Source organism: Cuculus canorus, chromosome 4 (genome assembly GCF_017976375.1).
Source record: "Cuculus canorus isolate bCucCan1 chromosome 4, bCucCan1.pri, whole genome shotgun sequence".
NCBI lineage: Eukaryota > Metazoa > Chordata > Aves > Cuculiformes > Cuculidae > Cuculus > Cuculus canorus.
In genome coordinates, this window is record NC_071404.1 from 62,767,412 (window position 1) to 62,793,962 (window position 26,551).

The window sequence follows — 26,551 nt, forward strand, 5'->3', positions numbered from 1 at the left end:
GCATGGGGAAGAGTGGCTCAAAAGCTGCTTGGAGGAGTAGGAAGGTCCTGGAGGTGTTGGTTCACAGCCAACTGAACATGAGCTAGCACTGTGCCCAGGTGGCCAAAAAGGCCAATGGCATCTTGGCTTGTGTCAGAAACAGTGTGACCAGCAGGACCAGGGAAGTGATTCTGCCCCTGTACTCGGCACTGATGAGGATGCACCTCAAATCCTGTGTTCAGTTTTGCGCCCCTCACTACAAGAAGGACATTGAGGTTCTGGAGCATGTTCAGAGAAGAGAAACAAAGCTGGTGAAGGGACTGGAGAACAAATCTTGCAAGGGGTGACTAAGGAAACTGGGGTTATTTAGCCTAGAGAAGAGGAGACTGAGGGGAGACCTTGTCACTGTCTACAACTGCCTGAAAGGAAAAAAGGTGGGTGTTGGTCTCTTCTCCCAGGTGATAGAATGAGACAGAATGGCCTCAGGTTGGACAAGGAAAAGTTCAGATTAGACATCAAGAAAAATTTCTTCACCGAAAAGGTTCTTGGGTGCGGGCAGAGGCTGCCCAGGGAGGCAATTGAGTCCCATCCCTGGAGGTATTTAAAAGACTGGTAGATGAAGTGCTCAGGGATATGGTTTAGTAGTGAACAGGTACAGTTGAACTTGATCTCAAAGGTCTAACCAAACAATTCTATGATTCTATGAAATGCCACTTGGCACTATTTTTATTGCACTGCAGAGAAGAGTTCAGCAAAACGATAAGTGGTCGTAAAACTGGACATTTGCTTTACAAACCTGCTTGCTTGAAAAAGAAATAACACAAGAAAGAGTTAGACCAAGGTAGCCCAGCAATAGTGCTCTCGGTAGGATGGTATGTGCTGGGGCATTGCGAAGAGTATGAAGTATCTGAGGCACTGAAAACAAAGGAAAGGGAGTGGTTTGAAAGTCTTAAAGGATTGAGTTCTTACTGTATTTACAAATTGTAACACTGGGAAGATATTGCGTCAAGGGAAGCAGATGTATTCCTGCCACAAGGAAACTTATAATTCCTGCTGACTTCATCAGGAGTTTTTTGTCGTGTGAGGAAAAATATGTTGCCAGTTCTCTTACTGATCTGAAAATTATTTAGTGCACTCAGTCTTTTTCCTGGTGAGCAGGCGTACACATTGAAATGAAAAGGAAGAAACAAACTGAGCTGACAAACTGTTGCTGGCTGTGAGAACAGGTATGTTGTGATACAGAGAGAGGAGTGCTGGGTGTCTTGATTTCCAACAAACTGGGTACCATCCACAAGCTATTACTTAAAAAGGAAATAGGGAAAAGCAGTAATATTTGTCAGTGCCAGTCTTCAGCTGTTTTGTTGTGTTCTGTTGTGTTTGAATGTTTTCAAAATGCTTGCCAGTTTCTTTTGAAGAACGTTCCTCTACATGAATCTGCTCCCTTAAAATAACACAACCACAAACAAAAAATACTGTTGCATGCGGTAGTTTGAAATCCATTATCTAAGTCTTCCTTTTTTTTTTTTTAAGAAACAGTGCTTTTTGAGCAAGTTTAGCAAGCTGATGTATTCATAGGCTTTTCATTCAAACAAAACCTGCTTTTATAAAATGTCATTCTGTCCTCTTACATTTGTATTAGGAAATTTCCCAGTGGATGTTTACTCACATTGCAGTGGTTCGGGACCTGGTTGATATGCAGTATAAAGAATATCAGGAGGTATGGAGGAATTAATTACCTGACTCTGATGTTTTGACCTGTTAGGTTATACCAATCCCATTTCTCAGTATGGATCTTGTGAAATATTAGGTTATAACTGGTGAACTGCTTGAATGTTCAGATACAATTGTTACTTTAAACATTTTTTTTTGAAACACAATCAAATAAACTAATTTTGATCTGGTTGTAAGTGAAGACTCTTGTAGCAATATTACACAAGTTAAATCTTACTTTTTTTCAAGAAACTTAAGTAGCCTTTCCTTAGAAGTGTAAAAAAAAAAAAAAAAGGAAAAAAAACAGGTGAGAGATTTGAAATACGCTAGAATATGCTCTCTTTCTAAAATGTTCTACAAAAATTTAAGAGGAGATGTGGAGAAGCATTGTGTACAAATGCAACTTTTATAGCAGCAAAGAAAATTTTTCATACCTTTCCCAAATCATACAGCGATAGAATGTGGCTGCCCTGTGCTTTCCTTTCCAGGATTAAATCATACAACCCTGCAATTTCTTCCAAACATCCACAAAGACTTCTGGTTTAAACCAGTTGTTGAGCTGCATGCTATAAGTCTTAGGAAATCAGCTTCTGAGACATGAGGCGTTGAAAGTAATTAGGTAAAAAACAACCACAAAACTTTGCTTCTTTTAACTTCTCTCTCCAGTATAAGTACAGGCAAGGAAGGCCTCCAAAAAAAATTTTTGTTTTTATTCTTTAAATCCTTTTTCAAAATTAATGGATTAGTGTTACATTTCTTTCATATCTGCCATTTAGAAAAACATTCAATTAATGATACAAACCAAAAGCGGAGCTTTTACCTTCTTCTCCCTTTTTTCTTGAGAAGATTACCCTGCTTTAGTGCTAACTGACACTGGAAATCTCATTAGGGTGTACTTGAAAACGCTGGTAGAATCATGAATTGTTACATTCTTTAGTGTAATGTAGTGAGAATGTCTCTGCTCACGTTAGAGAGTCTTAAAAGCATCACTTCTGATGCATATACAAATGTCTTTGTATCCAGCGTCAGCAGAATGCATTAAAATACGTGACAGAAGAGTGGTCTCAAATTGAATACGAGTTACTACGAGAGCGAGGTTTGTGGGGTCCCCCTATTGGCTCCCATCTTGACAAGTGGATGTTGGAGATGACTGAGGGCCCCTGCAGAATGAGGAAGAAGATGGTGCGAAATGACATGTTTTATGTTCAGTATCCTTACATGCCTGAAGCTGAACAAGAAACAAACATGCTGGTAAGTATTCAAGATTGTGATGAGTCATTTTATGTCTGTGTTTCTCTAAGTTTTTCTTAAGAAACACATTTTACTCTGTGGATATTACCTGGTATTCTGTCTGGATGTCCCAAATGGTTGGTAGGGTCCAGTTGTTCCTCATAGTTTACTTAGGGGAGGGGCTGAATCACTCTGCTCAAAACTAAGTGCACTCGAAGACTAGCATTTGCAACATAAGATGAGGTGTGCTTATGTCAGCTAAGTGGCAGTGCCAGCAAACAGCAGAGGCATCTCTACAAGCCTCTAGAGGCTCAGAAGTGCCATAACTGTGGAAGTCTGAGTTCTTGGCTGGATAACATAGTAAACAATGATCTGGGAAATAAATGAATAAACAAAACAGGCTATGGGCCTTGGTTTGGATACGTTTGTGAAATATACTTTCATCTGTCCGCAATATGAATGTGGGCTGTGTAACAGAAATACATTGGCCTTTGAAAGCCTGGCAGATAATTCCTGTTAATTTTGGAACACCGTTTTTAGGAAATGGAGCAGTCTTTATTGTGTCTTTTTAGGCACGTGTGTACTCATGCAGGATTTTTTTCCTTAAATATGGCATGACTGTCAAAGTACTTTAAAACAAGCAAACCAAAAATAGCATTCAACTAGTTTTAAACTGTTAGATATATTTTTCTGCTTGCAGTCTGACAAGCAATAGCTGTAGTGACGGTCTAGTTTACACGAAGTGGAGAACATGACATCATACGTTCTTCTCAAAACTGTTCTTTCTCTGATGCTTATGTAATTGATACCCTGTTTTCAGTCTGACTTCTCAGGTAGAGTTCCTGAGACATCTGATGATACCATACCTCAAAAGGTAAAGAAACAAGTATACTGACTGAAAAAACGTAAAACAAATACAACTTTTTTTCCTCCTGCATGTTAGGTGAACTTAACAAGGCTTCTACGTTTGGCTTTCAACTTGCTCTTTCAGTAAATATTTTCAGGCCTAAAAGCGTTTTCAGTAATCACGTTAAAAGATGTTACTGTGCTCTCCTCAACCTTCACCTAATAAAAGTTTGTGTAGATCTTACCTTCTCTGCTGCACACTAACAGACTGTGTTGCGCTGTGCTGTCACTGTTCTCACTGTGTGAAGTGTTGTGGCTTTGGGATCGGAACTAATGGTCGGTGGAACATGTTTAGTAATGGGCAACACAATCACTTGGAAGCGCTTACTTGGAAAGTAAGTTTCTTTCAGAGAGAGGATCCAGTGAGAGGTTTTTCTTCTTTTCTGGCATTAAGAGTTGTAACAGGCCTACTTTTTTTAAAGCCCAGATTAATTTTGTCTTAGCTGAAACTATTCTTCATTTTTACTATTAATGAAACATACACATTTGTTCAAAAAACGATTCTTGCCTTGAAAATAACACTGTTGTTTGGAAGTGGCTGCTGTTCAAGCAGTTCAGTATTATGTTGCTTCTCTGTTAATTATATTTGCAGTCTTGCCCATCACTAAGTACAACATGTAATGTGCGTTCACTCATTTTGAATTATATTCAATAAACTAATACATATAAATGAAAGTAATTCTATTATACAGAATATCTAATATAATTTGTTGCTGTTTTCCTTTCTTCGTGTTAGCAGTGTGTTAGGATTTCTCTTGTAGGCTATACATCAGTTGTTCCCACAGAAGCTTTAAGTGGCAACATTTAAATGGCTTTCTTGTGGTGATAAGAAGTGAAGACATAGGTGTGAACATAAGTGAGCAAATTAGATCACAGTGAGATGAGTTTTTAATTTTGAGGGCAGCCAATTTGATCTGAAATGATAAATCTCTATTGCTGATCTTAGTATCTTGCCAAGCATCCGCTTGTAATAAAGCTAGTTTGATTTTAGGGGTCATTAGTTTCCCATTATAGTATCATGATGTACAGATAGTACAGGTGAACAACACAAAACAAGCAAGAAAAAAAACCCAAATGAAGCACATGAACACAATTTACATATTTCTGGTTATTACTGCAAAAGCGGACAAGGGGAAATCATGATGGGAATGGAAATGGTAGTGGTATTTTACAATTCTAATTAATGTAAAACATTGAACTGGATTTGTAATAATAATAGTTTGTAATTACCCCAACCTAATTTTGAAATTAATGTGAAATAATGCTACCAAAAAGAAATTAACATGGTTGCAAAAAGAACTGAACATGGTTGCAAAGCTTTCTAGAGTTTGAGGGTGAGGTTAAACAGTAGTTGGAGAAAAAAATTTTCCACTGCAGTATGAAATCAATGGGGTTTCATCCATCCATGTGCATCAGTGTGTTTTAATTTCAGGAAGGCTCTTGGCTCTTTAATACCTCTCTTATCTTCACCTGTATCATCTGTAATCATTCTGACATATTTATTGTCCTCATTTAGCTCTTATTTCTATTTCAAATGTTACTTCTATAATCCAGTGAGGAACGTAAGAATTAGCTGGGGGGGGGGGGGGAGGGTGGGAGAAAAAAAAGATTACAACCCCTCCAAAAAAATCCTCACAAAGCCAAAACGAAACAAAACAAAAAACCCACACCACCACCATAAGGAAATGTATTGGTATCAGTTGTTGCCACCTAAAGGTACAAACAGTGCTTAAAGAATTACTTCAGTTAAATGGATGCTCTTGTGCCAGATTCCTGCCCCCAAACCATAAGAATCTTTACTAAGAAAACCCCAACAACCTGCATTAAGAATTTCTGAGCCTTAAAGCCTGTCCCTGGCTGCTTTTAGTTCACATCAGCTTCCACATATCTGTATTTTACCTTGAGGCAAGTTTTTATTCAAACTATTGCCTAATGAATAGAGCTATTGAATAAGCTGCGTATGTTGTAGGGAGTTACGAAAGATGATAAAATTGCCATCTGATCTATCAGTCTCAAGCACAAGTATCCAAGCCTTTTGTGACTGGCCATACTACTTCTTACCCGTGTTCTCAGTCTGTTTGCAGGCATTTCTGCAACCCCATTGTTACCAGAGTGGCTGAGTAGCTCCCTTGCAAATTAGCTGACAGGTTAGATCTACTGAAGAGTGTCTGTCTCTGTATGTGTTGGTGTCTGACTAAGCACGCACAAAACACTCAATGGACATGCAGTGCTGCACACAGTATTGCTGAAATACGTGCACCGAAGTGAGCGAGGAGTTGACTAACCAAGCAATTTCTTCAATTATTTCTAAGAAACCTGCTCGTTACCGAAGAGCTATAAGTTATGACAGTAAGGAGTACTACATGCGCCTGGCTTCTGGAAACCCTGCAGTCTTTCAGGATGCTATAGAAGAGAATACTGTGGGTGAAACAACCCAGCAGGAGCCAGAACATGGGGAAGACACTATTGCAAGAGTCAAAGGTGAGATAATTTGTTCTGTCCTAAATTGTTTTCTTTACATTTATTTGCCTTTATCTTCTCGTGCATTTGTAGTAAGATAAGCATAAGGATCGTGTAGCACCCTTATTTTTCTGTCTTAGCATTGGATCAGTAATTTCCAAGTTCCAAGTTTTGCAAAGTGAATTTTTATGTGTCAGGTTTTTGTTTATCTATCTCTGTTCTTATCTTCTAGGCCTGGTGAAGCCTCCCCTGAAACGATCTCGCTCTGCTCCTGATGGAGGAGATGATGAGAACCAGGACCAGTCACAGGATCAGATTGTTGAGGGGAGTTCAATTGATGAAGAGGAGAAGACAGACAATACAACTCTACTTCGACTTCTCGAAGAAGGAGAGAAGGTACTGTGTAAATGTCCTAAATACCTACCCTGACCTACAGCTGAATTTGCTTAGTATTTCGTCAGCTTTGTCCTTGAAACCAAATGTGTTTTCTGGCTCAAAGAGGTCCCGAGCTGAAAACCCTTTACTGGAAACATTCTTTTTCTTTACTTCTGCCTGCTAGAGGAAAAACAACCTTTCCCAAAATGGATACTGTAAGCTATCCCTTGCTTGGATTATTATGCTGTCAGCTTAATGAGTCCAGATAGAAAATACATGTTGAAAATATAAATACTGAGTTTGGCAGACTGTCTATAATTAATTGTCCCCTTCATTAGAATGAAAACCCTTGATAATAGTATTTTTTCCCCAACAACAGTGTTTTAACGACCATGCTGCATATTTGGTATTCAAGACTTTGTCTGAAGTATACCAGTAAATACCTTTGTGATCATAGTCAGGTAGGCTACAGTTTTAAAATGTGCTCAAGAGGCATGGTGCGAGTGGATAAGTTGGTAAATGTATAAACCTGTATTATACAGAGGAGGCTTTATTTAACACCCTTCCCGATTGCCAGTCACATCTCTTATTAAGGGGAAAAATAGCATAATTTTTGCTGTATCTACAAGTGATGAAACACTGTGTAGGGCTAACAAAGCAATGGTCGGAGCCTGAGGTCCTTAGGCTGTTTTTCCTAAGTGTCTGCTTTTTATTACAGATTCAGCATATGTACCGCTGTGCTCGAGTTCAGGGCCTTGACACCAGCGAAGGGCTGCTCCTCTTTGGGAAAGAGCACTTCTATGTCATTGATGGATTTACCATGACAGCCACCAGAGAAATACGGGATATTGAGACACTGCCTCCAAAGTGAGTAGATTAATAGAGTGTTTCTTCAGTCTTTAAAAGCTTAACAAGAACTATTTAATGAGATTTTTGAGGAGTCAACTGCAAAATAATGTCAGATTCAGAAAGACCTGAGGAGCCATTTCCTCAGGACCAATTTGCATTGTGCAATGTGGTATGGTTTATTGTGAAAATGAGCTGTTTCTATACCTGGACTCACATATGAATGAATAAAAATAATTCTTTAGATTTATCTTCTTTTTAATCACTTCTCTCTTGCCTGTTTATGCTCCTTTACAGGATGCATGAGCCAATCATACCTAGGGGAGCAAGGCAAGGTCCAAGTCAACTTAAAAGAACGTGTAGCATTTTTGCGTATGAAGATATCAAGGAAGTACATAAAAGGAGATACCTTTTGCAGGTAATGGACGCCATGTTTGTATTGAGGAGCCAACTTTGGAATTTTTTGATGATGTCATTTTTAAAAAGTAAAATAAATATGCAACGGATCAGTATTTGGAAAGTGAAGTTACTCACTGTGTTGAAATTGAAGTACTTAATTTGGGCATCCTTGTTTGAATGTTTGGCTTTACATGGTTTAGTTTATTGGGTGTATTAGTGAATTCTAGTGTTCTCAAAATAAAACATCTGGTCCCACTAAACAAAGTCTGCTTCACCATGATTTGCCGTTAGATGTGGTACAGTATGACTAAACTGGTTGGCACTTGACCTCCAAAGTTGAATATGTTAGTGTTGACATGGGTTTGTCTTTGTTTTCAGCCAATTGCGATTGAAGTTTTCTCGGGAGACGGACGGAACTATCTTCTAGCTTTCCAAAAAGGGGTTAGAAACAAGGTTTATCAAAGGTATTGTAAAATAAGTTAGAACATTTAATCTGAATATTTGCAAATATCTGTCTGGAGCCATATTTGAGCCTGCAGTGACCTAACAACCAGAAGCAGATTGCTTCATCGTCAGAGTGATGGATGTTAGGCAGTGGATAACCTAATAGCAACTTTGTGCTGCATGGAAGAACTGCTAGGAAGCTCTGATGCCTGCATGCAAAACTTACTGTATGCATTCAGTGAGAACAAGGTCATTCTGGATTTGTTGAAGATGTTACATAGCTGCTCAAAATCACATCTGTAACTGTACTAAATGCACTCAAGTTTCTAAGGAGAAGACATACCAAGGACAGAAACACTGATCTTAATCTCCTTTCAACTGCTGATGCAGGTTTTTGGCTGTGGTGCCATCTTTAACTGACAGTTCGGAGTCGGTGTCTGGGCAGAGACCAAACACCAGCGTAGAGCAAGGGTAGGTGATTCCGTTCCTCACGAGCTCTGTAACTTATCAATTTCAAATAAATGATGCTTGCATTAAGGTCAGGAATCACTGGAGAGTACTGCAACTTCAATTTAAAATTGGACGTTACCGATCATGATCGGTGATTTTGTGGTCCAGTTATTTTAAATGTACTAATATAATTGGTGGCATTGGTATATCTTTTTATTAATTAATATATGCAATCAGGGTTAACAGATATTTTCTGAAAGGAACTGGAGTGCCAAAGCCATTAAACTTGTCCAAATTGTAAAAAGGTTTTTTCCATATCAGCAGGCTGTTAAATACATTTGTGCTTGCACTGAATTGCATAGTTGATATGCATAATTTTAATGGTCTTTGTTTAGAAATAAAAAAGGCACTGCTAAACCAAAAAAGGAACAAAACTTGATTTTTATAATTGTTGCAATGTAGAGGTTTTTATCTTAAAACTTTTGATTGTCTTGTGACGATGTAACCGATATCTTACTGCTAAGTCAGAAAGTGCACTTCCTTCTTCCCATTAGGTCTGGCTTGCTTAGCACTTTAGTGGGAGAAAAATCTGTTACTCAAAGATGGGAAGTAAGTATGAAAATTTGGGAGTTTTTGTATTAAATTACACATTTTGTAGTGATATGTAATTAATCAGTGCACATAAGCTGCATGCTTTTATTCAAGTGGGTGGGATATACTGCTATAGAAAGTCTATCTCAGTAGTTTTGTTCATGGTATTGCGTGATACCATCATCAAATAGGAAATGATTCTGTCATTTAAAATGCAAGGGGAGGGACTGTAATAAAAGTAGCAATATTGAAGTTTCATATGTTTGAGTAGAGCTGAACACCTTGACAGTCAGGCAGTGTAGGCATTTGATTGTTGTAAATTGAACACTTCACAGTGCTGTTATCTGTCTTCCTTAAGAGAGGAGAAATCAGTAACTTCCAGTACCTGATGCACTTAAACACTCTGGCGGGCAGATCCTATAATGATCTCATGCAGTACCCTGTCTTTCCCTGGATCCTTGCAGACTATGATTCAGAGGTAAATAAAATATCTTGTTAGCCTTGTCGGTAGCCTTTTACATGCTAAAGGTTTTGCAAATATTACAGCAGGCTCATATGGCCTTGGTAAAACCAAGGCTTATCTTGGTTGCCAGTTGTTTGATTTCACCTTTTTTGTAATGTTCCTCCTGCTTATCAGTGGGCCTTACGTTAGAGGCTGTCCTGTGCGGGCAGTTCCTTGCCTGCACTGATTTTATGGATGTTATTGGACTGTGCACAGGCAAGGGTGGGGATACATAGCTTGTTCAAAGGCAGCTGCCTCTCTGTTGCAGCAATTCCTGTAAGTTTTTGCATTGGCTTTCTAATGAATATCCTGAAGGACATTATGCCCACAGAGAAAACGTGCTTGTGCAGAAAACTTTGTTAGGGGCTACAATGAAATCTGGCCCCATGGTGAAGAATTTGCTTTTTAAAAAGATGAAACATCCTATTAATGCTTTGTGAGCAGCTATTGCTACCAGCTAGACCATAACATAAAACACTATTTAAGGTGCATGCCGACAGTTCAAGAACGGAACTGGGGAAAACTGGGGAACAGGATGAGGGGAGTGGGGCAAAAATTATTCAGAGCCCAGATGTGACTTAAAATAAAGAACGTTGACTCTCTTACATCAGTCCAAAGGATTGTTTTAAGCATATCTAACATCGCACCTACTGTGTGTCTAAAAACCAAAGATGATAGTCTTAGGAGGTATGTAGTATTAAACGTGATGTCAGCAGTGTTGAAAGGGTTTGGTTTGTTGGTTTTTTTTTTTGTTTAATAGAATTGGTGTCGATTTTATTTTTAAAGGAACTGGATCTTACAAATCCCAAGACATTCAGAAACCTGGCCAAGCCCATGGGAGCTCAAACAGAAGACAGGTTAGCCCAGTACAAGAAGCGATACAAAGATTGGGAAGATCCAAATGGTAAGTAATGATACAATGTCCTGTAGGAAGAACAGAGGGACATGTGCCTGTCACGTGATGGGAGGGCGTCATGGATTTTATATTATGGGTTAAGAGGTCTGGATGTGGATGTGCAGAACTCTACCTTGTATTTTAATGACTCTCCAATACATACTAAATTCAAGCAAAAGAGTGGTCGTTTTCTTGCTGTGTTGTTTGTTTTAAATCCAAATGGCAGCCTTTATTTATTTGTAGAAATAAAGACAAAACAGCTGCACATTCAGAACAGTTTAACGTTGTCCAAAGCTTGTTGTAACAAGCACATTTCTGGTGTGCTTTTATTGAAGACAGAAGCCACTTTAGCTACTGCGGTGCTGTTCAGTATCAAGCATCAGCCAGTGGCAAAGACGTTCATTTCTAGAAATGGATCAATATGCTCTAAGTGTTATTTATGCAGGAGACTATGAAAGTAAAAGCTGTAAAACATCTGTAGCCAACAATTCTGAGACGTAATTTTGCCGAAACCTTTAATTCCAGTAAGACAAAAAGAAAAAAAATGTTCCTTCAGTAGAACTCACCAAGGCTGCGCTGCAATGTTTCAGTTGGTTAAAATAAAAAATGACTAACGATTCAGTATTGCTCTGCAGAAGCCCATTGGACTAGGGACCCTGGACTGCATTGAACTAGGGGCACTGCAGCCAAAACTCAAGTGGTGGCTGTGAAAAATCATAAAGCTTTCATATTCTTGAGATTTAGAACTGCAAATTCCAATTTTAAATGTGTCCAAGGACACAGGGTAATTAAAATGCAGCACAAATTAAATTTATTAAATTATTCTTCAGTAAGTACTGATTTTGTCACCTAACTGCTTTATTTTGTTCTCTGTTTATGATTTTTAATCTTCTGCAGGGGAAACTCCAGCTTATCACTATGGGACCCACTATTCATCGGCCATGATAGTTGCTTCCTATCTTGTACGGATGGAGCCTTTTACTCAGATTTTCTTACGGTTACAGGTAAAAGTTACATCACCTCACTTTCTTTCCTGCTGTACATTTGAGGCCTAAGTGAAAAATACAATCAATGGGCTATTTTTTCATCAAATATGGTAGAAGAAATATTTTAGCTGAATTGTTATTGCCTGGGAGGTTTTTGATGTTTTGTGTAAAAAATTCACTTTTTTTTTTCTTGTACAGCTTTCTGTATGCATGTGGAAAAAAATAATGGCAGACAAAAACAAAGCAAGTTTTATTGTGAAAACTACTCACTCATCGTGCTTTGTTTGTCTGTTGTTGAAAGATTATATGCCAGTTGTTTAGTTCTGTGCTGGAGGTGTTGAAAGATTGTTATTTTCAAGCAATATGTCTATCCAAAGAGCCATTTTAGTAATCAGTGTTAAAATAAACATTTGCAGAGCCTGGAATTGTTTTTCAGTTTGATTTGAAATGGAGTTTGTAACATTACATGTCAAATATTTTCCTAGACATAAGCTATCAAACAAAGGGATTTGTGTTTCTTTGGTAGAGAATAAACTTTGAGATAGGACTTGATGACTCTTTTCTTAAAATTCTATATCTGTATCTCGGTGCTTTATGTTTATTATTATTGTGTGCCAAAAAGTCATGCAGCTGTTCAAATTGGTTTTGTTACAGGAAGAAACCTGCTACATTCTGTAGTGTCTTTATTAAGCAGAGAATGTTCTGACTTGCTCTCTTCGCAAAATCTGCTATGCTGAGAGATGTTGTGATTCTGACATGCTTCTCACTTTGTCCCACAGGGTGGTCACTTTGACCTGGCTGACCGAATGTTTCACAGCGTACGGGAGGCTTGGTATTCAGCGTCGAAGCACAACATGGCAGATGTGAAGGAACTCATCCCTGAGTTCTTCTACCTCCCTGAGTTCCTGCTGAATTCCAACAATTTTGACCTAGGTAGACAGAAAGAGCTTGATAGCAATAAAAGCAGTGCCAGACAGTCTGACATGAGACAAGTATCTTGTAATATGGACAGATAAAGATCTGTTTAGCTACGTGAGAAAATGATAGGTGACTTGCACATTTTGACTTGAAAGCATAAGCAAGATCACTTCTGATGTTTCCTGATATTACATGTTTATTCAATATTATATTTGAAAACCTGAATTATTCAGGACTCATCAGTTCATCAGGAAGACTGTAGCAATAATTCTTACTGCCTCTGTGATACCTCAGATTTTATGGGGTTTTTTTCAAATTTATCACACTTAAGATATTTTCTCAAGCAGTTAATGTTCATTTTAAGCCATTAGTGCAAAGTTTGTTCTGAGAGTTGCCAAACAAGAGACTGAAATACCCAAAAAGGATTTTTGTTTTCAGTGGTGTGTTTTAGTTGATATTTGAGTGTTGTATCCATTTAAAAATGCACAGACAATCATGTTTCACTTGGTGTTTCTCTGGTTTGCGTTTTTCTCCACGTAACTTGCTACTCCATGATGGTACTCGCCATCTCCTTTGTGTGTGTTTTTTTAAGCTATGCAAAATCTATTTGACAGTCTTCACTTTTAGAACTTCCTCTTAACATTCTCCTAAAAGCTTTGTTGAAATGTCGTAGTTAGCTTTTGTGAGACATTATTCTACGGGAGTCAGATTTTCACACCCATTGGTCATAGGAGATATGTGTTCCATAGAATATATGTCGCTCTTAACAGTGGCATTAAGCTCTTATTTTTTGAGCTCTGTGCTGTGAATCTAATATCAATACTAAAGATTAATCAGATTTTAGCAGCCTCAAATCTTTCATTCAAAATGCATTGTAACAGATTGGAAGCACAACCTTAAAAAACCAAAAGCAAACCCAAAAGAACACCCTGCAAAACCTCTCACAGGTCTATTTCACGCAGAAGGGTATGGTTACTACCAGAAAAATATTTAGGTCTTGTCCACATAGCTCTGTATCATAATTTTGGACTGTGACCATCAGAGTCCTAGCAATTTGACCCTGAGCATTTGGAAAAGCAGTGGAAGAGGTTTTGTTATGCATAACTGTGAAACACTGTGCCATACTTCTGTTTGTGTTAAGTTGTAGCAATCCCACTGCCCTTCCCCCCAGTTAGAGGGGAGGAAGATTCAAAGTCTTATGATGCAAGCATGTTTCATTGGAGTAGTGTGCCTAGTAGTAGTGTTCCCCTGTAAACTTGGACCATCTGTTAGTGTTCTTCTGAGCTGATAGGAAGCATGGAATTGTCTTGGCAACAACACACAAAATGAGAGTATAACTGGGAACTCTTAACAAATAAGTTTTTAGTAACCGCCACCCTTTAATGTTCAGAGTGAGAATGGGGCTCTCCAAGACCCAGATGAATATATATGGCCAGATTGTGCCCAGGGGAATCAGCAGTGTGCTTGAGTGAGAAGCTTGTGAAGGATACCGGTTAGCTCTTCACTGTTAGGAAGCAAATCTTTAGCCTGTACTCCTATGAAGTGTAGCCATTCTCATGGGTAAAACAGTATTTCTGTTCCTCAGTACGGAACATTTGTATTGTGAAGAAAATAAATTCCAGGATGAAATACTGTTCCACCAGGGCTTCTCAATGCAGTTTGTTGTTACAGTGTGTCCCGTACTGTGATTTATTGTCTTCAAAATATACTCACTTGACATGCTATTACTATGTATACACTAAACAGATACCAGATACAGGAAATTAGGTCCTCTCTTCAGCTGGGGCTAACATACTCATGCCAGTTTTCCTTATAAGATAAGAACAAGGAAGTCAAAAAGAGATAAGAAAATGAACCTTGCTGTGCTGGTTCCTCTGGGTACAAAATGGGCAGCTGCTATGGTAGCAGTTTCCGTAGCAGGGCTGGCTGCTCGGGTACGAGCTAAACTAACAGAACGAGATTCTGTTTGCGCAGTGGTTGCAAAAGGCTCTTTTACTGACTGTTGTTTTCATTAACTTTCATGCACTGCAGTGGGTCTTTCCCATGATGGGGAGAGAAAAGCAGCCATTTACTTAAAGAGAAAAGTAAAGACAAAATAATCATGTCCCAAGAGCACGTGATCGGGAACCATAAAGGTTTTGATTTCAAACTGTATGTTATGAAGTTGTGAAGACTGAGGAGGAGTAATCTAATCAATGCCCCTACCTAGAAGAGTAGTGTTTGTTTTGAAGAGCATATGCTGAAACACTATCGTCATCTTCAAAACTCTTAGCAACGAGTATTTGAATTCTTCTTCCTGCGAGCAATCTCGGATGAACAAGTGAGGCAGAATTTTTATACTTTTTTAGTGCCCAGCATTTAAAATTGACATGACATTTTTAAAAAAATAGTGAAATTACTTGGTTTAGAAAGGAAAGGGATTAGAATTTGATTTCTTAAAGTAATTTTTCTTCACCATTGCTCTTGCAGTGCGGTTGCAGTCCTCTAATTTTTTTTCTTTTTCATTTTAATAGGTTGCAAACAAAATGGCACTAAACTTGGAGATGTAATACTTCCCCCATGGGCAAAAGGCGATCCTCGCGAATTTATCAGAGTTCATCGGGAGGTAATTTGCATTTTAATAATGATGATAGAATACATCAACTAGGGCTTTTCTGGGTTGAAGACTAATTGTGGCAAAGGTCACAAAACCCGGGGTTTCCTCTGCTTCCTTTTTGGCTAGGGAGTGTGTTGAGGCAAGACTTGCTTCAAGGAAAAAGCTTTATCAAAACAAGAATCTGTCAAAATAGAGTCTGCATTTTTCTTTGTGGCAGATGTAGTAAACTCAACCAATGACCAAAACAGCTGGTTTTAATGCATGCCCTTTGAATTTCAGGCTCTGGAATGTGACTTTGTGAGTGCACATCTGCATGAGTGGATTGATTTGATCTTTGGCTATAAACAGCAAGGTCCTGCTGCAGTAGAAGCTGTAAATGTCTTTCACCATCTCTTCTATGAGGGGCAAGTGGACATATATAACATCAATGACCCATTAAAAGAGACAGCTACAATAGGATTCATTAATAACTTTGGACAGATACCAAAGCAGGTATATGCTTATAGAATTCTTATTTGCTGAATGGCACTTGGATTGAAATGTATTAGTATTGAAAAAGAAACTGTTTTAGGACTGAAACTTCCTGATAGTGTTTTTCCATAAATATTCTGCTATTGATGTGAAATCATTTACATTTCCATCGTAAATGCAGTGAAGATCAAATTTGCACTTTGGTTGTGAGATTAGAAATGCCTTTTTTTTTTTTTCATGCACCCTTAAAATAAAAATGAAATGAATTATGGTTCAACTGTAAAAATAGGCATTAAAAAAAGTATGTTTCTTCTGCAAAGTCAGAGGGTAGCAGTGAAAGTGCAGCTTCGAAGTATTGCCTAGTGTTTAGGTATTTTAAGTTATCCTGTAATACTCATGTTTGGTTTTTTACATCAATTTCTTGGTGTTCTGCAGGACTTGGACGGATATTTTTATTTGAAGAGTCCATTGAAAAGAATTTAAATTAAGAAGATTGATTTCTTAAATTAATTAGATTGACTCTTGCAGCATAGCTATAGCTAAGAAAGCTATATAGATGCATTTTTGGTGCAGCTTTAAAATTTGTGTTCTTTTTAAGAGACTACGATAAATTATTGCATCTAATACTAAATCTAAAGTTTTACTGTCTGGGGGTGATGGTTTCTTTCTCTTTCTTTGTTTTTGTTTTTTTTTAAATTAGGCATTTCTTAGGGTTTTTTTGGCTTTTTTTTTTTTTTTTTTTTTTGCTGTCCATTGAAACTTTTAAATGTTATTGGTGATTTTTTCCAGTCCTAGATCAGTCCTACCTTCAGCAGTTCACTGGGAACCCAACCCACATGTTGGGCACTCCTAGACTGCAGCAGCAGATAATGTTTCAGGACAGCCACAGGATATTTCCTGTGGGCACCCACTGACACCTGCCTGTGTCTTTTCTTGGAAGGAAGGCGAAGAAGTGGTCATCTGTCTTCTGTGACTGCTTTTCTCCCTTTTCTTCCTTGCTGTCTCGGTAATCTAAATATTCAGTGGCTGTGGAGTTTGCTCCTTTTAAGTAAAAATTAGTCACTGGTTGTGATGATAATCAGCCATGGCTCAGCTAAAGCCATGATGAACAAATAAAGACTGAGGCTGAGAGCAGGGCAATTGAAAGGTGTTGCAGCTGAATCTGAAGGCCTGCTTGAATCTTCAAATGCCTGTTATATAGGTACAAACCTATGATGAGATGTACCAGAAGTTGCATAGGGCTTTGCTAGAGGAAATAGACAGATTCCAATAAATTTGGGAAACTCAAAACTCTTTCATTAGGTTATTTTTGGTGGTGAGTATGTTTTTATGTAACCATAGAGTTTTGCTATGACCCCCTGTGACTTTCCACAGGGGATCAAGGGTAAGCTGTCTTAGTAATGTGGCTGCTATGCACTTTTTCAGTCCTCTGTTGCGTGAAGATACAACACAAGGAAGATATCTTTTTTATCTCATCTCTTCTACCTCTGCCCCTGGTAGTTCTGTTTCCCATTTTTAAAAGCTGTGCTGCAAAACATTCCAGAGCTGGTGCTGCACTGGGAAGAGGGCTCTTGCACACTCTGTGAGGGTCCTGAGATGGGACAGCCTCGGTGGGGCAGAGGAGGATGAATAAGTAAGAGGAGCGGTTTCCCAAAGGAGAAGGGAATTTGGCTGTTCTTCTTGCTGGAACTGCCATTTTTTTTTTTGATATATTGTCCAGGGTAAAACCATGTGATGTGCCTTCTCTCTCCATCTTCTTAGCACCCAGCGAGATGGGGGGCATGCTGTAGTTGAGGGAGAGGTGTGGCACGTGGGCCTGTTGTTACCCTTTGTAACCAGAGTGAAGGTGCAAGCAATAGAAATGTGTGTACATGCTCATAGCTCAGATACCTCAGGGCTTATGCGTGTTTCATCTGCTTTGGATAGGCCAAAAGTGAGTGCGTTTTCAAAGGCTGTAAGGAAAATAACTTTCAACCTTAGAATTTCAGTTCTCCTTTCAGAGTGTAATAGCCTCTCTGTGAAAGAAAATCAAAATCTTACAAAATGCCACTCAGTGTTTACGTTTGTCATTTACATATTATGATATGTATCATCCATCCTCCAAGATGTTTATTGTGAATTTAGAATGTAATAAAGCTTAGTGCATGTCATTGATGAGCACAATTTCATAGAAATGACGATTGGCTTGTTTTACGCTGTCTGGGATATCAGGAATGGTCACCAAAGCAGTAAAATGGAAAATCAGTCACTCTTAATGAAAAGCTAGGCAGAAGTTATTCAGGTGCTAAGATGCATTTCTTGTGCGTGATTGTCATATGTGGCCCAGTTACGTATCCACCCCTGCTCTGACTCTGACCTTTGGTAGCCTGGCCGCCTCCAAGTGCACGAGGGGCTCTTTCTGGGACACAGTTTGCTTCAAAGCCAAAAATTATCTTTCCGTTTGCCGTAGGTTATAATTTAACACGTCAGCTTTGGGATTTTTGCTTGCTTTACTTCAACTGCTTTTGCAAGACCAGGTAGCTTTAAAAATACTTTGCTTGTTACAGACTTGTTGGATTTCATATTATTTGTTGAAGTCTTATTGAAACAGTTGCCATAAGTTATTAGTGAATACTGAGAACCCTAAAAGTAATATTTGCTGACCTGCAGGATTTTTAGGAGGTAAATTGGAGGCACTGATGATCTTTTTAAGCTTGTGTTCTTGTAATACTGTAATTTTTTGATGATAATTAATTTGTTGATTAATTTCAGCTCTTTAAAAAACCACACCCACCAAAGCGTGTTAGAAGCCGACCGAATGGCGAGGCTGTGGGAACCTCTATGCCCCCTGGTTCCACAAGTGACAAGATCTTTTTCCATCATTTGGATAACCTGAGGCCATCTCTTGCCCCAGTGAAAGGTAAACTGTAAAACCATGGTAGTTATTCCTGTTTCTTTGCCAGAGCATTCAGAGTTTCAGCAAGATCGTCCTTTTCTGTGTTTTGCTTAGTTCTTATGTTCTTAATGTCTGTACTTTGTTTTCTACCAATGCTCTTAATGTCTGTTCTTAATGTCTGTGTAATGTTCCTAATGTCTTTCTGTGAGAAAGAAAAATTTAAAATATCCTAGTGCTGTAGGATTATGTTCTTAGCCACCTTAAAGTGTATTTGGGAAGCAACAATCTATTAATATAACTTTTTTAAAATGGAGGCATAAAATTAGGCCCAAGCACCTCTTTAAATTTTAATTTAACAAACAGTATTCAGGGTACATTGCTTCTGTGCCTCATTTTTTGTGATTTTTGTAGCAGGATTTTTTATCATAGTGCCAAGAAACTGTAATAAATATTGGCAGGAAAGCGTGTTGGTAGCTGCACTGGGATGAAAAAGGTGGGATTTGACTTTATATTTGACATTGGACTGACAAAAGTTAGTTTTCTGTGAGGCAGGTAAGTGCTATGCAGTCATTTCTTTCCCACTTGGTTAAATGAATCTGTGCCTGCCTACTGAAAAGAGAGAAGGACGTGCTATTACACAGGACATAGCAGGACTACACTCTAAGACAGGAAATTAGAAACCACTAGTTTTATTTGCAAAGCTTGGGGAAAAACAGTTAGGGCACTATGGGCTGTAGTCAGAAATGTACCCTGTGGGAATGCTTGACCAAGGTGTTGGAATTGGTACTATAAACTCATTTTCACTTGTGCTGAAAATGGTGCAGTCACTTTTAATGACCACAGACATCTTGTCTGAAGAAAACTTTGTGTAGCATTGCAGGTGGGATCAGAGCCTTGGGGTGTTACCACCACTGCTGATGGTGCTTAGCCCTGCATTTGTTAGCAATACAGCAAAAGTCCTCAGTGTTGCAGTTGAAACAAAGATTTGAGTAACATCGGCAATACAGGGATCCTGCTTTGGCAGAGCATCAGCTTTTTAATAGGATGAGATAGTATTTGTCTGTGCTAGCAATCAAACATAACCTATTTTCTTTTTTAGAGCTCAAGGAGCCTGTGGGACAGATCGTGTGTACTGATAAAGGCATTCTGGCAGTAGAGCAGAATAAGGTTCTCATCCCACCTACATGGAATAAAACTTTTGCTTGGGGCTATGCAGACCTCAGCTGTAGACTGGGTACCTATGAGTCGGACAAGGTTTGTGATCTCAAATTTGTGTCAGTTCTGAATGAACCAAAAGCAATTAGTACTCAGTAGTAAAAAAATTTAAGTGGAACTTCATTTCAATTGTGAATGAAATAATCTTGTACTGCATATGTTTATTGCTCCCTATCTGGTGGTCTTCATTGGAACGCTGGCAGAATGACAGAAACCAATTAATAATTTTTTACCAGGTCTGCAAAATGTGAATGAATTAAATCTATGCCTTTAAAGCTCATCTCTCATGTTCTCTCGAGAGGCATCTTATGGCAGAAGCTGGAATTGCTTCTGTTTGAGGAAAAACTGCTTAAGGGTTAGCAGCAATATCTTAGTTACTTAATGGTCCAGTGCAGGGTGGCACTCAGGTTGTTTGTTTTATTTTTATCCTAACAAATACTAATCCTGCAAGTAATGCTTTTTTTGTTTTCTTTATTTTTAGGCAGTAATTGTTTACGAATGTTTGTCAGAATGGGGTCAGATACTGTGTGCCATTTGCCCAAACCCCAAACTTGTTATCACTGGAGGAACAAGCACAGCGGTGTGTGTGTGGGAAATGGGCATCTCCAAAGAAAAAGCTAAAGCCCTCACACTGAAACAGGTAAAATGCAATAAAGATGCCTCTTATGTAAATTATGTTACAAGATCAAAGGAATATGAAAGGCGTATTGCTCATGCAGTAAGCTTCAAAGTTATGAGTCCAGCAGACCTTTAGAGAGCTGAGTAGTCAAGGTACTGATCTGTATTGAAAGTAGGCAAAATGCATCTCTAAAATTGTATCATTTTTAAGGATAGTTGATTGCTTGGAGCTTTTTGGAGAGATGGGGAGCTTGGTAGCAGTGCTAACAAAATTATACAGATGTGTTTTGTGAAATCATCTGCTCTAATTGTAGTGTTGTATATAAAAACCCTGATCTCATCTGTGTAAAGGAGGACAGTGAAGGAGACTGTTGCTCTTTTCTTTTTTTTTTTTTTACTGTTTGTATATACTTAAATTACACTTCTGTGCAAAACTTCATTGTTCCTGGCAGTGATGTTTATGGAGCAGAGTATAATTGTTCAGAATCATCTTAAGTTGTTCTTGCTTTGTTCATTCAAAACATTGGCTTTTAACCTAAAAAAAGGAGCACTTGTGCATTAAAGTGAGTTGTGGCTAAGTGCGGAGTAAAGTCTTGTGTGTTTACTGAAGAAACCCAACCAAAACACAAAACCCACTCACAAACCAAACCAAACCAAAACCACCCCCAACTACCTCAATGGATTTTAGAAGCTGTGTATCAGTTATAGATACCTAGGCTGTGAAGCATTACTGTTCCTGTCAGCATCTTTATAGCAGGACTTTTTCCAGAGGAAGGCTTCCTCTTGAACTTAAGAAATGTAGAGAATTATTTAATAACTTCTCTTGTGTCACCTCCAATAACTGCCCAAAGCTGTTTCCAAAGTGTTTTAAAAACTGTGCAAGATAAAATACTGCGTCTTGAATTTCAGCAGTATATTGAAGATCATTTACTGTACTTTAGCCAATGATTTTTAACTGAATAAGATGCAGTATTCTGACTGCTTTCCAGACTCCTGTTCCAATGGTTATGTTAAGCCAAAAATGTAAAAGCAGTGTCTAATACAAGTAGATGCTTGTAATTTTCTCCTTTTTCCAGTTGACTTAGCCTTTTTGTTGCAACACTTTCATGCCTCTTGTCTATTCTCAGACATCAAAGTTTGAGAAAACAGAAGCTCATCTGGGAGTCAGTTTTCTAGTTACAATGAATTTGGTTTCAGAATGTAATTTCAGGTGCCTGGAACACATGCTAACCTGATACATAGGCTTCTGATGCAGATGGGGTTGGAAAACTATTTTTAGATGGCATTTTTTATAACATGTAGGAGGCTACGTGTTATAGTATTAGACTCTTGAAATTTGCTTAGAAAAAATACTAACTTTTTCAATTATGAAAACGGTTGCCAACTGAAGTAAGACGGTTACATCTTCTGACATATATATGCTTACATTATCAGAATCTTTTCAGCTAGGTGGGTTTAATGTAGTAATTTTTGTACCCTCTCCTGATCATTGCAGCTCATTCCTCCTGACTTTTGTTTTGCAGGCATTACTGGGTCATACTGACACTGTCACATGCTTAACAACATCGCTAGCTTATCACATAATTGTGAGTGGATCACGAGACCGCACCTGCATCATCTGGGATTTGAATAAACTCTCTTTTCTAACCCAGCTTCGAGGTCACAGGGCTCCAGTTTCAGCACTCTGTATAAATGAACTAACGGTAAGAACCAAACACCATTCACCAATGTGCAGTGGGAACAGCAGCAAGCATCACAAGTTGTTAAACCAAAGAAAAACAAACTAGGTCTTCTTCTGTTAGTTTGGCAGAAGTTGTATAACTTGTCTGCAAACTAATTAGCTGGCTTAGGGAATGATTTGCGTCTTTTGTGCAGAGACACCCACGGGTTCATTCCATGCAGAGCTGTTTGAGTTCAGAAGAACTTGCCAGTGCTGGCAGCAGTGCGTTGTCAAACCTGCCACAGGAGCTAAGAAAAGGTTTTGATACGTGACCTTGGTTAACTTCTCTTACGCTTAATTTAAAGGAAGCAGAAGATACCTTGGATGGAGCTGCAGTGACAATTGTAGCGGAAACAGACGTATCCTAAAAGCTTGTCTCCTCGTGGTCCTATAAGTTACGGTTGCCAATTATCCAGCTCCCTTGCACATCAGAGAATTTGCCTGAGTTGAAACTTAATGTAGATGGTCCTTCAGAGCTTGATGGATCATGTTGCAACTGGAGCAGATGTAGTGGTTGAAATTAAGAGAAAACAGGGCTGTAATGCAAAGAGAGGATAGCAAGGGGCACAGTTTATTAGCTGCCAGTAATCTAGTGGTTGTAGTGTTGCCACCGTTTTAGACTGCAGCTCCCACTTCACTGCTGCAGTAGTTTAGAAGCGAATAAGATTTAAGGTGGTACATGTTTGTGAAAAAGAGCGGAGTCAGCATCAGCAGGCTTTGAAAACTGAGAAGGGAGAGCACTGAAAATACATTGTTGGACTGTTTTGCTGTGAAAAGTGGAGGGATTGGTCTATTTGTTGTGTGCTGTAAATACCACAAATAGATGGCTACTAACTCTGATTATCTACGTACAGTTTTTCAAAAAACATATCGTCCTAAAGAGTTATTTAGGTGACCAAACTCAGCTGGAATAGAACCTCCTGTAAAGTGCCAGCCTTGATGACTGAACTTGTCTTATAAATAACCCTGGCTTATGTTTTTGCTGGAGAAAACCTGAGACTAATATTGAAGTATGGAGGTGCTACTTGTCTTTGCAGGGGGATATTGTATCGTGTGCTGGCACTTACATCCATGTATGGAGCATTAATGGCAGCCCCACCGCAAGCGTGAACACTTTCACCGGCCGAAGCCAGCAAATAATGTGTTGCATTGTGTCAGAGATGAATGAGTGGGATACCCAGAACGTCATAGTAACAGGACATTCAGATGGAGTTGTCCGGGTAAGTACTAGGAGTCACTGTTTGGAAAAAAAACTGTACACCTTAGTAGTAGTAGTTAGAGAAGTCAAGTCTATCCAACCCAATGTCCTGGCCGATACCAGAACCTGTCCTGCTATACTTGGGTGTTCCACCTGAACTTAGCCCTGCAGAAAGGAGTCCAGGCTGGGTAGACAACACAGAATGCTTTTGGTGCTGGAACCAGCCCTGCCTTTTCTGCATAGGGTAGTACGCTGTATCCTGTCCACAAGTGAGATGGACATTGAAGATTCATTGAAAACTCCTTCAATGAGCAGACGTTGCTATGCAGTCTTACAGTTTTTCTTTCTCCTTTTCAATGCAGCCATTGTGATCCGGTAACTAGCAATAGTCAGCAGCACACATTTTCCTTCCTGCTTTATTTTTGTCACTTTTTAGTCACGAGCTTTCATGTCTGGACGTTGTAGTTTTCATGCAGCTTTTTTGTTCTGTGCACTTTGAGATAATTCATTTTTATGCCTAGAAAGAAAAGAGAGACTTAGACTCGCAGCGATCAGAGGTGACACTAACCTGATTTTTCAGTACTTTGCTGTGCACAGTCCTGGGTCTGCCTCAGCAACCTGACCAGCAGACTCTGGTCACGTGGAGTGGATTTTTTTTATTTGAACAGCTAAGATGTTAAAAAATAGCACAAGATTTGTTCGCTTGTGATTCAGGTATGAACACAGACATCCTCTTATGGTATCTAGCCCCCCCCAAACCAGGGTGTGAGATGAAGATGTCACCTTCCTCATGTGTTACCAATTAAAACACAGTTCTTATGAGCCATCTTAACTCTAGAATTAGCTCAGAAGAAAGCTCAGAGTTCAGTATGTGCTGCTTTGCTTATCCCCTGTCCCTGCAGTTCTGGCGGATGGAGTTTTTGCAAGTACCAGAAACACCAGCTCCGGAGCCCGCGGAGGTGCTGGAAATGCAAGAGGATTGTCAGGAAGCACAAATAGGTAATGCCTGCTGCCGTGTGTTTTGTGTTTGCCTTTTATCTGATCTTCACTACACACAGGTAAAATCCCGTGTTTGTGCAGTGCAGAATGGGCGGTGGGGATTTTGTCCCAAAAGACTGTAGACATCCAATGAGCATAATAGCTATGGCATTGGAGTTCTTTGTTCACCACCTTGCTTATGATAGTTTAATACTGCTACAGGTAAGAAAAAATCCTGTCCATCATAGCTTTACTTCTGTGAAGATTGAGCTTTTCTGAGTGTGGCTATTACTGCTGTCAGTGAACCCACTGGGTGCTACCATTGTCCAGCAGTGCTGGCCATATCATTTTCCATTCTCAGAAGATTTTGGTCTGTGCTTGACAACAGGTGTTTGTTTTAGCCATCCCATCTTCCTCTTGCCCTCTTCCTATTGAAGATATGATCTGGATTTGGACCTGAATCACATGATACTCATTAGTAATTATTATATAAATACAGCTTTTTTTCCGTGTCACAAGGAATATAAATATCTTCTGCAGTTGCTTTTTTTGTATTAACAAAACCTGTTGTTAACAAATTGGCATCAGGTTTCTCAGTCAGACAGAGTTGCAGCATAGCTGACTGGGCTTATTTGTGTAATTTCTGCTGAAAGGCAGCAGGATTTGTTTTTGTTAACTTGAGCATTTATAAAAATTTTTGTCATTGTGTCTGTCATAGCCTACCTCAGATGGACTATCGTAGGAAATAGCTCAGCTAGGGATTGCTGGTTTCTGACAGAGCGGTGCGAAAGAAGATGAGTAGTGTGATTCCTGCTGATACTTAGGATAGTAGGAGCTGAATCTCCATAACAGCTTTGAGATGCCTGCGTACAGTTTCCTTCTGGTCATACTGTGATGGTACCTATTGGGTTGTAGGTAGCGCAGCAGCAGAAGACGGAAAAAGCTCAGGCTATAGGCAGCCTTGCTAATAATGTCTTCTCTTCGGTGAATCCAGGGCAGGAAGTCCACGAAGAGGACAGCAGTGACTCTGAGGCAGATGATCCATGCATTGGCCAGGATACAAAACTGCAGGAAAGCCAGAGTCAACCAAGCAGCACCAGCCACAGGCCTAGGTCATCATCGAACAGAGCGGCGGCAGCATGGTCAGCAGACAGCGGCTCTGATGACTCCAGGCGTTGGTCAGATCAGCTCAGCTTGGATGAGAAAGATGGCTTTATCTTTGTGAATTATTCTGAGGGACAAGCAAAAATGCATCCCCATGCTCAGGTTAACCACCCACACCCCAGCTATGCTGAAGCACGGCACTACAGCAAGCTTAAACCAGGTAAAAGAAGTCAAGCACACTTCCTCTGTCAGACAAATGTGCTGTCAGCACTGACCTGTAAGGCTGTCTCACTGATAAATTCAAAAATGATCAAGGAAGAGAGAAATTTGTGCAAAGGTTGCGTGTTGGCTTAAGCTTTTCCTTAGAAGCTGTGGTCAGTGCTGGCAAGCAGCTAACGTGCTCATTTGTCACTGCCACCACAACCCCCCTGCAGCAGGATGGTGGAGAGAAAACAAAGAGCAAAAGCAAGGGAGTTTGTGAGTCGAGATAAGGATAGTCTGGTAAGCGAAGGAAGGAGGAAGACAAGACAAAGCAAAACAAGTGATGCAAAGGTGCATCACTTGCCACCTCATGCAAGGAGAATGATGGCCAGCCACTCTGAGCAAATGGCTGCCTCCAAACCCGCTCTTCTCAGATGTATTGCTAAGCATGATGTTCTACCGTATACAATACTCCTTTGGTCAGTTTGAGTCAGCTGTCCAGCTTGTGTTCCCTCCCACCTTATGTGCACCTCCAAACTCCTGATGAGGGGTGGAGGACAGAGCAGAGTAGGGAAAAAGAGAACCTGACATTCTGCAAGTACTGCTTAGCAACAGCCAAAGCACTGGTATGTCATCAACACTGTTCTAGCCAGGTACTCAAAACACAGCATCATGTGGGCTTTTATGAAGAAAATTATTGACAGTTGAGTCTTGAGATTAAAAATTAATGAAAATAAGTAAAATAAAAAATTAAACCTGTCAGCCTATGGCACAGGACTTCCCTGTGTATGTCCTGTCAGCCTATGGTACAGGGCTTCCCTGTGTACGTCAGCTCCCAACTGGACTTGGAGAAATGGAGGCTCTGCATATTATTATGTGTCCTC

The 26,551-nt window shown here is 39.4% G+C and overlaps 1 protein-coding gene across 4 annotated transcripts in view; it reads left to right on the forward strand.

The window, feature by feature from the left end:
- WDFY3 (WD repeat and FYVE domain containing 3) overlaps positions 1 to 26,551 on the forward strand; it is a 178,305-nt gene that overhangs the window by 142,869 nt on the left and 8,885 nt on the right. For 3 of the 4 annotated variants that reach the window (XM_054065764.1, XM_054065765.1, XM_054065767.1), the window contains 23 exons: positions 1,619 to 1,696; positions 2,713 to 2,940; positions 3,740 to 3,793; positions 6,138 to 6,306; positions 6,518 to 6,681; positions 7,379 to 7,527; positions 7,804 to 7,924; positions 8,284 to 8,369; positions 8,740 to 8,820; positions 9,354 to 9,408; positions 9,749 to 9,868; positions 10,679 to 10,796; positions 11,685 to 11,791; positions 12,553 to 12,706; positions 15,205 to 15,296; positions 15,567 to 15,779; positions 18,510 to 18,657; positions 19,733 to 19,887; positions 20,330 to 20,488; positions 21,990 to 22,169; positions 23,224 to 23,406; positions 24,287 to 24,383; positions 25,357 to 25,686. In XM_054065764.1, the coding sequence (XP_053921739.1) occupies positions 1,619 to 1,696; positions 2,713 to 2,940; positions 3,740 to 3,793; positions 6,138 to 6,306; positions 6,518 to 6,681; positions 7,379 to 7,527; positions 7,804 to 7,924; positions 8,284 to 8,369; positions 8,740 to 8,820; positions 9,354 to 9,408; positions 9,749 to 9,868; positions 10,679 to 10,796; positions 11,685 to 11,791; positions 12,553 to 12,706; positions 15,205 to 15,296; positions 15,567 to 15,779; positions 18,510 to 18,657; positions 19,733 to 19,887; positions 20,330 to 20,488; positions 21,990 to 22,169; positions 23,224 to 23,406; positions 24,287 to 24,383; positions 25,357 to 25,686 (3,241 nt within the window). The remainder of the gene's footprint in view (positions 1 to 1,618; positions 1,697 to 2,712; positions 2,941 to 3,739; positions 3,794 to 6,137; positions 6,307 to 6,517; positions 6,682 to 7,378; positions 7,528 to 7,803; positions 7,925 to 8,283; positions 8,370 to 8,739; positions 8,821 to 9,353; positions 9,409 to 9,748; positions 9,869 to 10,678; positions 10,797 to 11,684; positions 11,792 to 12,552; positions 12,707 to 15,204; positions 15,297 to 15,566; positions 15,780 to 18,509; positions 18,658 to 19,732; positions 19,888 to 20,329; positions 20,489 to 21,989; positions 22,170 to 23,223; positions 23,407 to 24,286; positions 24,384 to 25,356; positions 25,687 to 26,551) is intronic. The other variant, XM_054065766.1, reaches the window with a different exon arrangement.